This window comes from Podarcis erhardii (assembly GCF_964252035.2).
Source record: "Podarcis erhardii genome assembly, chromosome: 8".
In the NCBI taxonomy this organism is placed as follows: Eukaryota; Metazoa; Chordata; class Lepidosauria; order Squamata; family Lacertidae; genus Podarcis; species Podarcis erhardii.
In genome coordinates this window covers 38,616,007-38,631,208 of record NC_138499.1, presented here as the reverse complement: position 1 = coordinate 38,631,208, position 15,202 = coordinate 38,616,007, and the positions used below count along the sequence as shown (strand labels likewise).

At 40.5% G+C, this 15,202-nt stretch overlaps 2 protein-coding genes across 14 annotated transcripts in view; one reads left to right on the top strand and one right to left on the bottom strand.

Annotated features, from left to right (window-relative positions):
- LYN (LYN proto-oncogene, Src family tyrosine kinase) overlaps positions 1-8,543 on the top strand; it is a 44,960-nt gene extending 36,417 nt beyond the window's left edge. For all 7 annotated transcript variants that reach the window (XM_081874395.1, XM_081874392.1, XM_081874393.1 and 4 more), the window contains exons 11-13: positions 3,962-4,115; positions 5,281-5,412; positions 6,750-8,543. In XM_081874395.1, the coding sequence (XP_081730521.1) occupies positions 3,962-4,115; positions 5,281-5,412; positions 6,750-6,952 (489 nt within the window). In that variant the 3' untranslated portion in view covers positions 6,953-8,543. The remainder of the gene's footprint in view (positions 1-3,961; positions 4,116-5,280; positions 5,413-6,749) is intronic.
- The window catches only part of LOC309348643 (kinesin-like protein KIF20A), a 59,790-nt gene that overhangs the window by 25,434 nt on the left and 19,154 nt on the right, over positions 1-15,202 (bottom strand). For 2 of the 7 annotated variants that reach the window (XR_014159501.1, XR_014159502.1), the window contains exons 14-19: positions 13,610-13,775; positions 10,493-10,598; positions 10,356-10,411; positions 9,893-10,012; positions 9,155-9,414; positions 1,970-2,054 (exon numbers count right to left, since the gene is read on the bottom strand). Coding sequence is in view for 4 of the 7 variants with exons in the window: in XM_081874171.1 (XP_081730297.1) it covers positions 9,172-9,414; positions 9,893-10,012; positions 10,356-10,411; positions 10,493-10,598; positions 13,610-13,775 (691 nt within the window). In the remaining 3 variants the exon portion in view is untranslated. Of the gene's footprint in view, positions 1-1,969; positions 2,055-5,430; positions 5,612-8,479; positions 9,415-9,888; positions 10,013-10,355; positions 10,412-10,492; positions 10,599-13,609; positions 13,776-15,202 lie in introns of those variants that run through there. The other 5 variants (XM_081874170.1, XM_081874169.1, XM_081874171.1 and 2 more) reach the window with 4 other exon arrangements.

The window sequence follows — 15,202 nt, the reverse complement described above, 5'->3', positions numbered from 1 at the left end:
TCTTGGTATGAGCTTTCGTGTGCATGCACACTGAAAGCTCATACCAAGAACTGACTTAGTTGGTCTTTAAGGTGCTACTGGAAGGAATTTGTTTTGATAGAACTTGAGAGTTATAGCTTCAAACACAACCCAGACACGGTTTAAAATAGTATTTTTCCTCATGGAAATTTTCATTTCATGGAATAGATGCAGACTGTGAATAAATATTGAGCATGCCTGGTAGTTTTAATTTTTTTAAGCTCTGAATACTAAATATAAGAAAAATAAATATGCTATATTAGAAATGCACCAGGAGCATTTCCAACAGAAGTATTTTTATTTTCCCTGATGCAGTTACCCTAATCTTACAGCACTGAACATCATTGGTTCAGGAGTAGTGATACAACCATTTGCTAGGATTGCAAGTTGTGTTTAGAAGTTCATTCTTGGGGAACATCTGGAATGCATTGCTAGCTATTAAACGTCTGGGGGGTGGGGGGTCATATCTGGCATGGAAGGGGAATCTCACAATTTTTTTTCTGCACAAAATTGTAAACTATGTACCTGAACTTCTTGGACATGTGGAGTAGATAAAGCATGTGACCATGAGTCAATTGGAAAGGAGACCAGAACTCAGAGGTAGAGGGCATGCTTTGAGTGCAGAAGGTCCTAGGTTCAATCCCAGCATCTCCAGATAGGACTGAGAAAGAAACCCTGGGAAGGTCTTGCCAATCATAGTAGACAATACTAAATAGGTCAATACTTGGTATAAAGCAGTTTCGTGTGTTCATATCTCCCTTCCAGTGTACGTGCAATATGCTCTCCCAATATGCTCAATATGCTCTCCCAATATGCCCAATATACTCTCCCAATAGGCCAGCCTTCACTGAATCAAATGGTTTGGACTACAACTCCCATCAGCCCCAGGCAAAAGAAATAGCTTGTCTCTCTGGCCACGGGTGCTTGCCTGTGGAGCTGGCATCAGCATCTGGCACCCTTAAGCAACTGTCAGGAACCTGGCACCTGGACTGAGCTCACCGATGATGCCTGCTTCAACCCCCCTTAACTTTTTTCTGGCCTGCTACTCTGAGCTGTGCCAGATGGCTGGGTCTAACTGCCATTTTAATTTCCACAGTGCTTTCGATGTCACAACACTCTGGGGGCATTGTGGGAAATTAAAATGGTGGCTAATCCAGCCATCTGGCTGTGTTTATAGCACTGTCACCAGCAAAAGGAGGGGACTCACCCAAGACTGCTTTGCTCAGGGACCCCACACAACCTTGGAATTCGCCCCGTTTGCCTGAAACCAATCCAGCCATTCAAGCAAACTTTTCCATTGTCAAGGAGCAAGTCTGCTTCACAGTTAAAATGTGATTTTGTGGCCAGGGGTGGGCGGCTTCCTAAAATGGACTGGAGCAGGTGCTGATGACACACCTTCTCTGATCCCTCATCATGGGTAGCAGACCACATGCTTCCCTTGAGTTTAAGTTCCAAATTTATCTGTTGGGGGTTTGCACCTGTATGCTGCACTCTGTTGCCTATGTTAAAGAGTCGTGCTCTAACTGGGATTTTGGTTGGTGGGAAGGGAAGGGAAAGGAAGGGACCTAGGCCTTTTAAAATAACAAGAAGTCTTTGGGCATACCTTGGAAGTTCCCACTGCTGCTTCCTCTTTTCTAGACCCACCCAAGGACTGAAAGTTGGTCTAAATTTGCTGCAGTTAGCTCATCTACTTGTTCATTTTCTCTCTCTCCAGGATACAATACAATAATTGTTTACTTGCAGGGGGAGAAATATCTGCAAGGTACAAATCCTTTGCACAAGGGCCAATCTATGCTTGGTGTCAGGAAGCATGATCCTTCCTTTTTCTCCTCCTGGCATTATTTGTACCAACTTTATTGAGGTTTTCAATGCAGTTCCAATCTGTAATGGGTTTGTCCAATGCAGCCTTTTGTGCCCCCATTTCATCTCATTTTATTTGTTTTAAAGTGACCTGTTGTAGGCTTCTTGTCTTTATAAATCCCTTCAGTCAACAGGCTTCTTATCACACTTTGACAGATATCTTAGCCTTAGCCCTCCTGGTAGAAAAATGATATTTATAAAAATAAGAGGAAAGCCTTGTTCAACAACAACAGATCCTGAGGGACGGGAAGTATTTGCCACTAAGGGAGTAGCTACATCCTCTGGTTACAAGAAGCCCTACTTTCTGAGCCTTCTGCACCAGAGAGAAACTGCTGGTGCTCTTCAAGGGCTTAGCTTTTGTGCAATATTTCTCTTCACAAAAACTGTGTTCAGCACTTGTGACAGTGCGGTGGGAAGTACCACCATGGGTATTTTTCCATTGCCTGACCCACAAAAAGAGGAACAAAGCGAGTGTGCAGTTCCCTTTTTTAAATAGATGCTGATCTGCATATTGCAACAGGACCGGTACCTGAGACATTTTAAAGTGTGTGCAGACATTTATGGTATCTATTAATAGCTCTGCAGTCCCTTGAACAGCCAAAACTATTTAAGCCAAATAAGTCCAACTGACTTTAAAAAGAATGAAATCTGGTTTGCGTGTGAAAACTTAAGACAAAAGTGTGTTGCTCATCAGGCTTGGTTGGGCTGCGTGTTGACAAACTTGCTCAACAAAACTAGGAACTGATACTTTTTACATGTTGCATTGTTTTAGAAAATGTAAAATAAATGTATAGCTGGGAACTGAGCTGAAAACTTTTAGCTAATGCAGCCCTGAAAAACAATGATTAGTAGCTTTTCCAGTCTGCATCTGTCCTGGTCTCTCTGGATTAGGGACCCCTATGTTTGTATCATAACAAAGAGACAGGTGGTATGTTCTGGAACTGTGTTACAAAGGGACAGAATTGGCTGCACCCTGACAGAAGTACTAGAAGTTGAGGAACAGAAGGGGGGAAACTATGATCTGAGCTGTGTTGTCTGTCTTCTGACATCTTTACCTTGCCAGGCAGAGACATTACATTACACGAAGAGTTGTCAGCTGGGTGTCTCCATGCCCACCAGTGCCTTTGATGGTGCCCAGGATAGGTTTCAGTAACCATCACCTCAGAAATCCGCAATGCAATTGGAGGGAGGCATGCCTGAATCATTTTGTGTTCCTGCCTCTTCTCTTTTGGCTGTGACCACCATTTTGTGTTATGTGACATGCACCGTGGTAGCCATTTTGTGATTGGCACTCACAGCCATTTCTCAAAATTCCAAATGTTCTCACTGGCCTTAAAAACTTGGCAACCCCTGTCCTACACAGTCCTCTGCCCCTACTGGTTGAGGTGCAAGAGAGAAAGAAGGGAGGCAACCTGCCATCAACTTGGGGTGTGAGTGAGCTGCAAGGAGGGGAGGGGAAAGGAGCTGGAAATATTATTAATAATAATTATTTCAAGCAAAGCATATTTATAGATGGGAGCTGATTCATAGAAAGCTAAATATTTGTGCTAGCACAAGGATTAACACAACACAAGGAGTAACATAGCAGAAATTGCCCCCTTTTCCCCCACTGTGTGCACCTCAGAACAGATTTAAGGAACCCACAAGGGGAATGTTCCATTGCACAAGAAAAAGCCTAAATAGTTAACAAACCATATGGCAAGCCTATACCAAATGCTGTCCTTGGCTGTATGTAAAGGTACTTTATGGCACTTCTGTAAATTGAAAATAAGGAAAACCTATGAATGTTGACCAACCCACTCCCCTCCTCTCCCCTCCATTTGTAGATAAAATCTACCATTGAGCAATGAATGATATATAATGTAAGCAAAGGGGTGTTATCTGTACCCAAGTGTGTCCCTATTTTCATTTTTTAAATACTGTGTGCATATCATACTGCTGTGCATATCATGGCTAATGTGTAAAAATGATATGTTAAAAAAGGAGTTTCCCTGACTGTTTACAAATATTATTTGTGTGCGTATAAAAGTGCTTACAAAAAAGAACAGTACAAAAGTTAAAGATATTTTATTTGTTGTTGCAGATTGCAGAAGGGATGGCATATATAGAAAGAAAAAACTACATCCATCGTGATCTGAGAGCAGCTAATGTTCTCGTTTCAGAGTCTCTAATGTGCAAAATTGCTGATTTTGGACTTGCTAGAGTAATTGAAGATAATGAATATACAGCCAGGGAAGGTTTGTATCACATTATAATTTTAAGTCCTATAAGAATAATTCTGTTAATGGCCACTTGTTTCACTAGAAATATCTAAATGTCAACACACACTGTTCTATCTCTGCTCTCTGCCCCTGGGATTTCCTACCTTGCTACTTGGTTTGCACTTACATTTCTACAGAGAGACATAGCAGACCTCCACATTTTTCTCACTGGCTCCTGTCATAAAATCATAGAATTGGAGGAAACCTTTGTAGGCCATAGGGGCTAACCCCTTGCTTGATGCCGGAAATCCAGAGCTAGAACATCTCCAGAAGATGGCTTTAAAACCTCCAGAACAGTGTCTGTTGCAGATGTCCAATGAGGCGCAGCCTTCTAGGCAATTGGTTCCATTGATCTTGAAACCAAGAAGGTTCTCCTAACATTAAACCAAAATCTACTCTTTTTTAAAAAAATAGTATTTATTCAAATTTTAAAGATTACAAAGATACAAAAAATAAAAGGACAAAAACAAGAAAAATAAAAAAACAGAAAAAGATACAAACAATTGATAAAAAAAGAAAAAAAACAGATCAAACCTTTACATAATTTTCTTTCCTTTGCTTATTTCCTTGACCTCCTCACACCTCCCTTTTTTGTATTCTAGTTCAATTAGATGTTTCAGCAAACCCTTTCCAGCTTTGTTTTTATCCTAATAATTTATCCTAATATACTGTAATTCTCGTCCTTTACCAATTAAAAAATCAATTTAACCTAGTCCTTTATATCATTTCTGCTAAAACCACATTACTTCATTCCAACAACCTTCTAACATTCCTTAATTTTGCAATGTTTCTGTAGATAAACTTTAATTTTTTTCCAATCTTCTTCCACCAACTCTTCACCTTGGTCTACTCTTCAGTAACTTACACCCTCTGGGGCAGCAGAGAACAACTCTTCAGGTATTTGAAGAGTGCAAATTTGTTTTTCCCCCACCCCAGTCTTTCTTTCCAGGCTGAACACCAGTTCCTTCAACATTTTGTCAGAGTTTATTTTCCATACTATTGAAGAATCTTCATTGTCACTTCCAATTTTTCAGTCACTTTTCCCTTATGAATCACCATCTGAATCACCTTACGAATAGTTTTTAATGGTTACATGAATGAAACCAGATTTAAAATGGTGCTGTTGTTTTCCTCTCCGTAGGTGCAAAATTCCCTATCAAATGGACAGCACCAGAAGCCATTAATTTTGGCTCATTTACTATTAAGTCTGACGTGTGGTCCTTTGGAGTGCTTCTGTATGAAATAATTACTTATGGGAAAATTCCTTATCCAGGTATGTACTTTTTATTTACTGCTTATTTGCCCTCAGTTTATACAGGTACCAGAGTTAATAGAATAGGTGCAAACATGCAAGAGACATTTTGATAATTAGAAAATGTGTATTGGTTGCTGTACTTAAGAAAGTGTCTTCAAATTACCTTACTCCGTTATAGGAGGAATGTGGGTTGAAACCATGCGAGTCTTTGGCCTCCCTGCAGCATTTTTTAAAAAAATGAATTAATGAATGAATGCCTTGGCTTCATTCAATGTAAGAAACATATTCTGCAGCAACAGCAGCACGTTGTGCGATGATAGTCTTTGCTACAAAAGCAGGTCTGTTTGCTGTACAGTGGTACCTTGGTTTATGAACTTAATCCGTTCCGGAAGTCCATTCTTAAACCGAAAACGTTATTAAACCTAATGAGGTCTCCTGCCACCAGTGTCCTTCCACTGTTCGGATTCCGTTCTTCTTGTTTAGTCATGTTCGACTCTTCATGACCCCATGGACCAGAGCACACCAGGCACTCCTGTCTTCCACTGCCTCCCGCAGTAAAGTTCTCAAACCGGGACACTATTTCCGGTTTTGCAGAGTTTTTAAACCAAATCGTTTTTAAACCGAGGTACCACTGTATCATAACTGGAGTGGCAAGCTGAAAGCAGGCCCTGGGGTCAGAGCTGAATGTTACAGGTGATGAAACTCTGGGGATGGACTACAAATCCTTAGTACCTTTGGGGGAAATTGAGCAGATCTCAGATAAGATTGTCTGCTGCTGATACAATGGCTATGGCAGGTGATTACTTCTCTAGGGAAGGTCACTGAAAGGCCAAAATGCAAGCATACAGTCTGTGAGAACACAGGTGACCTATTTGGCTTTCTGCTAAGTAATCTTTGGGCCCTAGCTGCCCAGCACCCTCTTTGATACCACCCACTTTTTAACCCAGCCAACACTGGAGGACAAGGGCATCTTGAGGTTTTGTGGCAGCAGGTACGGAGATCCATCGGGGGGCGGGGTGGGGGGAATGCTGATGTATCCTACCAGGGTGTAGTGCGGGGGCAGGGGGCAGAGAGACCTTACTTCTGGATGCTTGGATCAGCTGACATTCAGTTTACAGTGCAATCAAATACATGTTTACTCAGAAGTAGGTCCCACTGCAGCTGACTCCATAAATTATCTTAATTTCCTACAATTGACTTTCTCCAGTAACGAAAGCTTGACTATTCAATGAATGAATTTGATAAAAGTATTAGAATTGCAGGGGTGGAGGAAGGTTTAGGATTGTTTGGGTTGTTTTTTTAGACTGACATAGCCAAATTTGCTAGTGGAAGAAATATGTTTTTTATTGTTTCAGGGATGAGTAATTCTGATGTCATGATAGCTCTTCAACGTGGGTATCGCATGCCACGCATGGAGGCCTGTCCAGCTGAGCTCTATGATATTATGAAAACATGCTGGAAAGATAAAGCAGAAGAGAGACCAACTTTTGAATATTTACAGAGTGTCCTTGATGACTTCTACACTGCTACAGAAGGACAGTATCAGCAGCAGCCCTAACAGGAAGAAGGAGGAGCTCCTGCCTCCAAATTGGTGTAGACCTCTTAATGGGACATTGTGGTTGCGCCAGTTACTTTTATGCATTAGGATATCCTAATTGCTTCTGGATCCTGAAACTGAAGCTCAAGAAAACGTTGCAGGTGACCACTATCCAGCTTAAGGCTTTAATGTCCTCTATTGCTGGCACTTTCTTTCTATTTTTCTTAAGTACCCAGATTCTTTTGACAGCAGAAGACCAAAATCAAACTGGAGACAGCTGCAAATGTAATGAAGAGAAACAGCAACAACAACAGTTCATGACAGCAACCAGAATGCCCCACATGTTCCAGTCATGACATGCATCTTAAAAAAAAAAAAAGGTCTGTTTTAGGGCCCATCTATATGCTATAGTGATGCATGAGCTCTCGCCACCCATTTATTTTAACTGAAAAGCTTTTGAGTTTGTGGGAGGGGAGGAGGGAGGACTGTAGAGCCATCATTTATTTGCTCAGAATTGCATCTTTTGGAATGGCTTGCCCACCTGCAGCATAGAAAACACAGGAATGGCATCTTTCTTAGCTTGGAGAGACAACTTTGACTGAATAAACAGTGACAGAGGAAATGTTTAATCAGTCTGCCCACTCATCTCTTACCTGGTCACCACTGAGGAGCTCATGCTAGCAGCCTGCTGCAATTGCTTTTTATGTTAAAAAGCCCAGCTCTTTTGTGTTTTGCCTTGTAAAAGTGGATTGGATGAAGGGGCTTAAACAGTAAAAGCTGCTGTAGTGTCTATACTTAAGTAAAGAGTAAGGTGGAATTGGCACAGTTGCAATGAAGTGAATGAGACATCATAATAGAGTGGTTCCCCCCAACCCCCAGGAGCTAACCATGATTTTAAGCAAGAAACAGTCTTTCTGGCTCACATTACCTCCCTTCAAAGGACCTACCTGTAGAATCTGAAATGCAGTACATTTATACCTGATTATCTAAAGGTATATTGTATATGGCTTTATAGTTTGTTTTCAAGTAGGGATAGGGATTAAATGAAGTGTAACCTAGAGTCATGGCAGAAACCTTTCTACCAGTGTGGTTCATAAAGCTGCCCTACTTTAGTTCTAACATTAGGCAATTTAATGTTTAAATTTAAAAAGCACAACTAACACAACATTCCCATTAGAAAGTACAGCCAGCTACTATTATAACCAAAGTCTATACAATTTGTTGCACATATTACGTAAGTAGGATGCGGAAGTGCGGGGTGGGGGATACACTTGAAAATCAGGTTTAAGGGCACTAGTTGTATAAAGTCAGGATTGAAGTTATGAACAGGATGTGATCTCACTGTGCCTCAGCTTTCTCCAAAAGGGTTGTTTTTTTCTCTCTATCATGCTGATACTTTTCCAAAATACTTACTCACAACTTGGTTACTATAGGAACACTGTGATTCTAACTATGTTCAGTTACACAAACCAATATTTTTGTAGTACACGTGATATTTACTCTTTTTAAATGAAGGAATCCAGTTGACAAACTGTCAACCAGGCTGTCAACCTGTAAATACTGTTTTCATTTTATTGTGATTTTAATAAATAAGCATTCTTGAAATTTCAAACCTGGCAGATTTTGAGTATGTTCTAAGTTGTTTTCCCCTGATAAGGAGACAATCACAGTATATGGCAGCAACTATATTAAGTCTATGCTTCCGTAGACAATTGTGTTTAGTTCATTCGCTGCTGCTTGTCAAGTATTGGTAAACATTTTTATTAGCAAATGTATAAAATGGCTGCTTTACACATTTCCATCCAATTTCTTTATACAAGGAAAGCAATTCAATCACAGAATTCATGTAGCTTCATTCTACACATTATTACAATGGTCCTGAAGCTGAGATAATGGATATTATGATCTGAACATTAAGTATATTTCTTAAAACAAGGGAACTTCCAAAATGTATCCTAGTACAAGAAAAACATAAGTAATGGTGTGTTTAATGTGTTCTGGCATTATTGATGCAGATAGTAGCACTATACAGCAACAAGATCATCTGAGGTCACATTTAAGCCATGCTTAACTTAACTTTATGTTCAGCAAAGCATTTTATTTTCAAAGTAGAAATTGCCTCCAGTGCTTTTGCCTTCTCTGATTAATCACCAATTCAGTACCTGTACTAATTCAGTAGCTGCATTAAACCCTCCCCAAGAAGGATCCTAATTACTCTCCTACTTTGCGTGTTGCTGCGGTCACTTGTGAGAGCTTGTAGAAGATGCCTCAGGTTTTTCTGAGTCTTTGTCACCGAGTGTTTTAGGAACATCTGCTAGGGTATGTTTCAGATTTGCAAAGAAGCCCTTCTTGGATTTCTGATGCTTCGAATCTGTGCTTAGGAGTTTTTTGCTTCCACGTAGCTCCTCTTGTAGAAGAGACACTGTGGCTTCAAGCTCATTGCCACGCTTAGCCCAGTTTTGAAGACCCTTGACTTCTTCTTCCTGTTAAGCCATGGAAGGATGCATTAGAGGTAGAATGAGTCCTGATTTTAATATATCTCACTGGCATCCTCTGAAGGTGAGCAGCCAAAATGAATACATAGTTAAACATTTTCTAATAGGTTAGAGGCCACTTGAAATCGCCAGTTCTCAGTCAAGACGATACCTCTGTTGCTTAGCTGGTATGTACAGCAATCTACTTCAAATATAATGAAATGCATTGTAAGACCTCATATTTTCTATATTTGCTCACCAAAAGCTTGAATAGGAAGAGAACACAAAACTGCATTTTCAAGTTTATCTTCTTATCCTGATAAATTTGAAATATAGACAGTTTCAAGTCATGCAGGAGGAGGTTAAGACTAACAGGTATAGCAGTCATAAGCAGGAGAAATAGCTGAGAGAGAGAGAGAGAGAGAGAGAGAGAGAGAGAGAGAGAGAGAGAACAGCCAAATGCAGCTTTAACAGCCATGTGACCAACCTTATGCATCATCACTTGCTTAAGTCTATTATTTTCTTCCATTGCTTGTCTGTAGAGTTCATTGGCATCTTGCAACATTTCATTTAATTTCTCTACTTTTAAGTTCAAGGATCTTATTTGCTGCAAAACAATCTTATTGTTACAATTAGTGATTAAAGGGAGAGTCATGTTGGTGTAACTCTCTGCTGCAACCTTTGACTGACCATGATTTTGCTCTATTGTAGGGTCAGGGTTTAGGAATCCGGTAGCCCCCAACCCTGATACTGTTGGACTCCCAACTCCCATCAGTCCCATCCAGTGGTCAGGAATTGTGGGGGTTATGGTCCAGCAACAACCGAAGCACCACAGGTTCCCCATCCCCACCTTACTTATTTTACCAGCCCCTTGATCAAAGAGCTCTAAGAAATATTTTGATAATGAAACAGAGAATTGGGAGGGACCGCGGAAGGAATCAGGAAGTTACCTTGTCTCTCTCATCACATTGTCCCTGCGAAGCATCTGAAGCATTGCATTTAAGATCTGTGAAGCAAAACAAGGTTAAGAATATTTGGACCACTTTTCAGGAAAAAAAACTTAAGCTCAAGAATGCAGGTTGCTTACCTGGATCAATGTTCCCTTCTGCAGAATCTAAATTAGGACTTTCTGAAGGCAAGGTATTGAGTTTACCAAGTTTTGCTTTCAACTCTAGTATTTTCATTTCTCTGTCCTGAGCAACAAGATGAATTATAATAGTTTTGAATCATAATAATTTACTCAAATCGTACATTTTATTGTAGTAACAGCATGTGCTTTCAAAAAAAAAAAGCTTAGCTGTTCTTCCCCCCCCCCCCCGCTCCCCGCCCATAACTTTAAGCAACAATTAAGATAACTGTAAGCACCTATTTCCCTATCCAATATGATGCACTTTGGAAAACAAACATATTTGTGTCACATCCCACCTTGGTCTAATATTTTCTGCATTCAATATATTTAGGAACCCTTTCATGTCTAAAACTTTATTGGTATATCACCAGACAATGTACTTTTGTTTTTTAAAAAAATAATATTTATTACTTTTAAACACTACAAAAAAGGAAGGAAAAAAGGAAAAAAGGAAAAAAGACAATACAATACAATATAAAAAGATTACACAACACTAACGCAATAAACTAAACAAAACAAGAACAGTGTAACACACATCATACAATTTCAATATCTTATCTTTCATTCACTTGTTTCAACGACCTCCTCACACCTCCCTTTTTGTATTCCACTTCTATTAATTGTTTCAGCAATTCCTTTCCTTCTTCCTCTATTTTCTGACCTATAATTATCTTAACATATTCTAACCTTATTTTTCCTTTAATACTCTAATAATCTATTTATACCTAATTCCTTATAACATCTCTACTAAAGCCATATAACTTCATTCCAACATTTTTCTAGCATTCATTAATTTTACAATATTTCTATAAATAGTCTTTAAACTTTTTTCCAATCTTCTTCCACCGACTCTTCTCCCTGGTCTCGGATTCTGCCAGTCATTTCCGCCAATTCCATATAGTCCATCAACCTGGTGATCTTCTGTCCGATGCTCTTAGCTCTTTTCCAAGTCCCTTCTGCAGATCTTCTTCGTATTTATACAAAAACTTTACTTTGTCTTCTACTGATCTTATTTTTATTTTCCTTCCTTTAAAGCTGAAGAATAGACCTTGGGGAAACTCCCACCTAAAGATGATTTTATTCCTTCTCAGCAGGGCAACCAAATCTCCGTAGTTAGACCTAAGATCCAAAAGGTATTTCGGGACGTCTTTAAAAATTTCCACTCTTGGTTGTTGTACTTCTAGGTTCTTCTGGTAGTGCCAACAGTCTCTTATTCTGTTCTTCTCTTTTTTCCCTCCTCTTCCAAATCTGAAGGCCCTCACAGTTTTAAACTCTTCTTGACCCAGATCCAAGTCAAAAAAATCAGCAAATTCCTGTGTGAAGAAGTCTATCAAACTTTCCTTCTCCAATTCAGGTAGGGCTCTGATCCTCAAATTCGTCTGTTTTTCTTTAAATTCAGTCATAGCAAGCGTCAACTTATGGTCATCAAGTTGCCTCTGTAAGGCTGGGACTCTCTCTCTCACCAATTGTGTTACTTTGCATTCAGCAGCAACGGCTTTCTCCTTAGCTTCCTCCGCAGTCTGCCATATCAAAGTAGATTCCTGTATCAATTTCTGGATTGTTTCTGTGTTGATATTCACCTTTTGTCCCAGATTATTTATACTTTCTGTATTTAAGTCAATTTTAATAGTTGCAGCGTTCACTTTCGCCTTTGTCACATCTATTTTCTTGTTAAGCTGTTTCAGTGAATCACTTATCTTACTTAATGCAACCGCTAAGGCCTCTTCTGTCGACATTCCTCTTGATTTTGAATATACTGTTACAAAAACAATAGCGGAAGAAGCAGGGGGGCCTGATATTGAGGCTCTCCTAGATTGCTGCCAAGTCCTCCCAGACCTTAATGTTTTTTCAGGAATTGACTAGTCCGTTTTTTCCTTTCCATTTGCCATAACACTTAACCGATTCAAGGTCAGTCCCAGAGTTTCACAGCTTTTTATCTTGCAGCTGGAAATTCCCCAGCCCAGCTCTTGTAACAGTTTCAAAAGCTTCCTCTAGGGGGAAACAGTTTCTGTTTATATTAGTCAATAATGTCCTCTTTTAAACACAGCTCAAACAATTAAGTTAGTTTCAATTTTCAGTTACTTTTACTCCTTTTTAAAAGCAGACGGAGACAGTAGAAACAATGTATTTCTCTTATTAGCTAGCTGTCAAGGAACATTCTAATCGCTGTCAGTGAGCCTTCCAAAGAACGTCAGTCCTGCTAGCAGCCCGTTTCCAGGGTCTGAGCGGCGGTATTTTAACTCTCTTCACTCTCTCCCGCAGGCATATTCAGTTCACAACTTTCCCCCCTCTTCTCCTGCCTCCAAGGGGGGGTTTAATGTTTTTTACCGATGGAAATTTAGTCCTTTACAATAGGCTTTCCAATGCTTCAGCTTGCAGCCTCAATGCTTCAGTCTATTTACAAAAGGGGACTTCCTGTATTGAACCTCCCTGTTATGATACCAAATTAAACATTTAGAAATCCAATTCTCCCGCTTCAGCTCTACTCACGGGTAATTACTTTAAAATCAAATTGTCCACAGGAAAAAGTCAGCACTCTCCGGCAACAGCTATGCGGCTTTGCTCCGTGGAAGAAGCAGACGATTCGAAGCACCGCACCACTCACCCCACGTCGCTCAGGACCCCCAAAACAGGGTTTCCCCGAGTGTAGGGGAGGCGCAAAAGGTGCCCGCCGAATCCCACGCTCACAGGCTTCTCCCGCCTATGATTTTTTGCGGGTCTCTGCCTTCGCCGTGACGGCCAGACCCAAATTCCCACGGGGCAAATTCCTCCCGATCAGAGGAATTCAGCCATTACCGGAGGCACCAACCCGGAAGCAGACAATATACTTTTGGCTGACACCTGTCAAAATATTTTGGGGGCACACAACATTTCAAAATACATAGGCACATCCAAACTCACGAGGATTAACTAACATCACTCTCTCCCACAAAAAAACAAACACCCGATATAACCCCTACCTTTTCAGAGCTTTCATTTAACAACTTAACCTTTTAATAGAATTCCTGCAGATGCCTTGCAAAGAATGCCAACATGTACAATGGACAAAGATAACAAGTTTTAGAGAATAAGTACCTCGACCTTTGCTTGTTCAGCAATGAACTCCTCTATTGGCACATAGTGGTTTTCAATTTGATCCATTGCACACATGTATGCATGCTTCTTTATGGCCTCCTTGTACATTTCAAATTTACTCTCCATTTTTTCTTCATACCTTTCTTTCAGATCTTCTAAGCGTTTACTGGATAGTATTAGCAATGAGAGACAGACAAAATACTTTTAATTACTAATTATCTATACTAATGATTCAATTAACAAGCCTACATAGGGGTGGGTACAAAATGCAGCCGTCTCCAATCCCAGCACCCTTTCCCTAACCTGCACCTGAGGTCAGAAGTTCTTTCCTCTGAGCAGTAGCACAGAGGAATTGTCAAAATATGTCTCCTATCTCATATCTATTATATAGAAGCCCTCATTTCATTTAATGGGAAGAACTCCAGTTCCAACCCATAGCTAGAAATCACAAATTATGTCCCATGCATGTTTTCTGGAGGTTTCCTGTACAAATAAGGACTAACCTCATAGTAACTGACATCTGGCCAGCCCCTCCTCCCTTTACCCCTCCCTCCTTGCCTATGCCCTCACAGGCTGCCCAAGCCTTCCCTCACAGCTATGCCACCTCCCTTTTCTTATAGCTCAGCCCCTCCCACTTTAAAGGAGGGTAGGAACACTTCAGAGAGCAGTTTGCAAAATGATTCTCTGAAGTTCTCCAGATCTCCTTTAAACAGCTTCCCGGGTCATCTGCCTGCTGGTCTGCCATCATGCTGGAGTTGCTGTGGTCATGTGAACTGCAGCATGAAGACAGGCTTATAATTTTATTACATAGTAAAAAGTAAAATCAATTTACTACAATATACTGTATTTTTTGCACCATAACACTCACTTTTTTCCTCCTAGAAAGTAAGGGGAAATGTCTGTGCGTGTTATGGAGCGAATGCCTGCGGGTGGCGGAGGGGATCTGCTGCAGTCGTGAGCAGAGGATCCATGGTTCCCCTTCCTTCCCTCCTCCGAAGAGCCACGGAGTGGGGAGGAGAGAGGGACAGAGAGCCTGCTTCTTTAAAGGAGCAAAGCGGGAGGGAAGAGGAGCCTTCTCCCCTTATACCCCTCTTCTTCATTATTAGCAGCATCCTTCTCCACCCACCCCACGTGTGTTCCTTCTCCCCTTAAACTCCTCTCCTGCATTATTAGCAGCATCCTTCTCCACACACCCCACGCGTGTTCCTTGTCCCTTGAGTGCTTTTCCTTCCTTCCCCACTTAAAACGTGGTTACAAAGCATGGATCCACATGGATCCTCAGGATTTTTGCATTGGGCTACTCCAAACTCACTGTCAGATCACAGCATGAACCACAAAAATCATATATCCACTGTTTCATTTAGAATATTTTTTTTCCTTGTTTTCCTCCTCTAAAAATTACGTGCGTGTTATGGTCTGGTGCGTGTTATAGAGCGAAAAATACGGTACCTTACTTTCTAGTAAACGTGCACTGGATTGAACAGTGAAACTCAGATTTCCATTCAGAAAGTAACTAGAAATGTGAATGCCAACCATTTTCAACAGAATTAAACCCACAATTTATTATTAATTATTGTTATATCCTATTGCTCT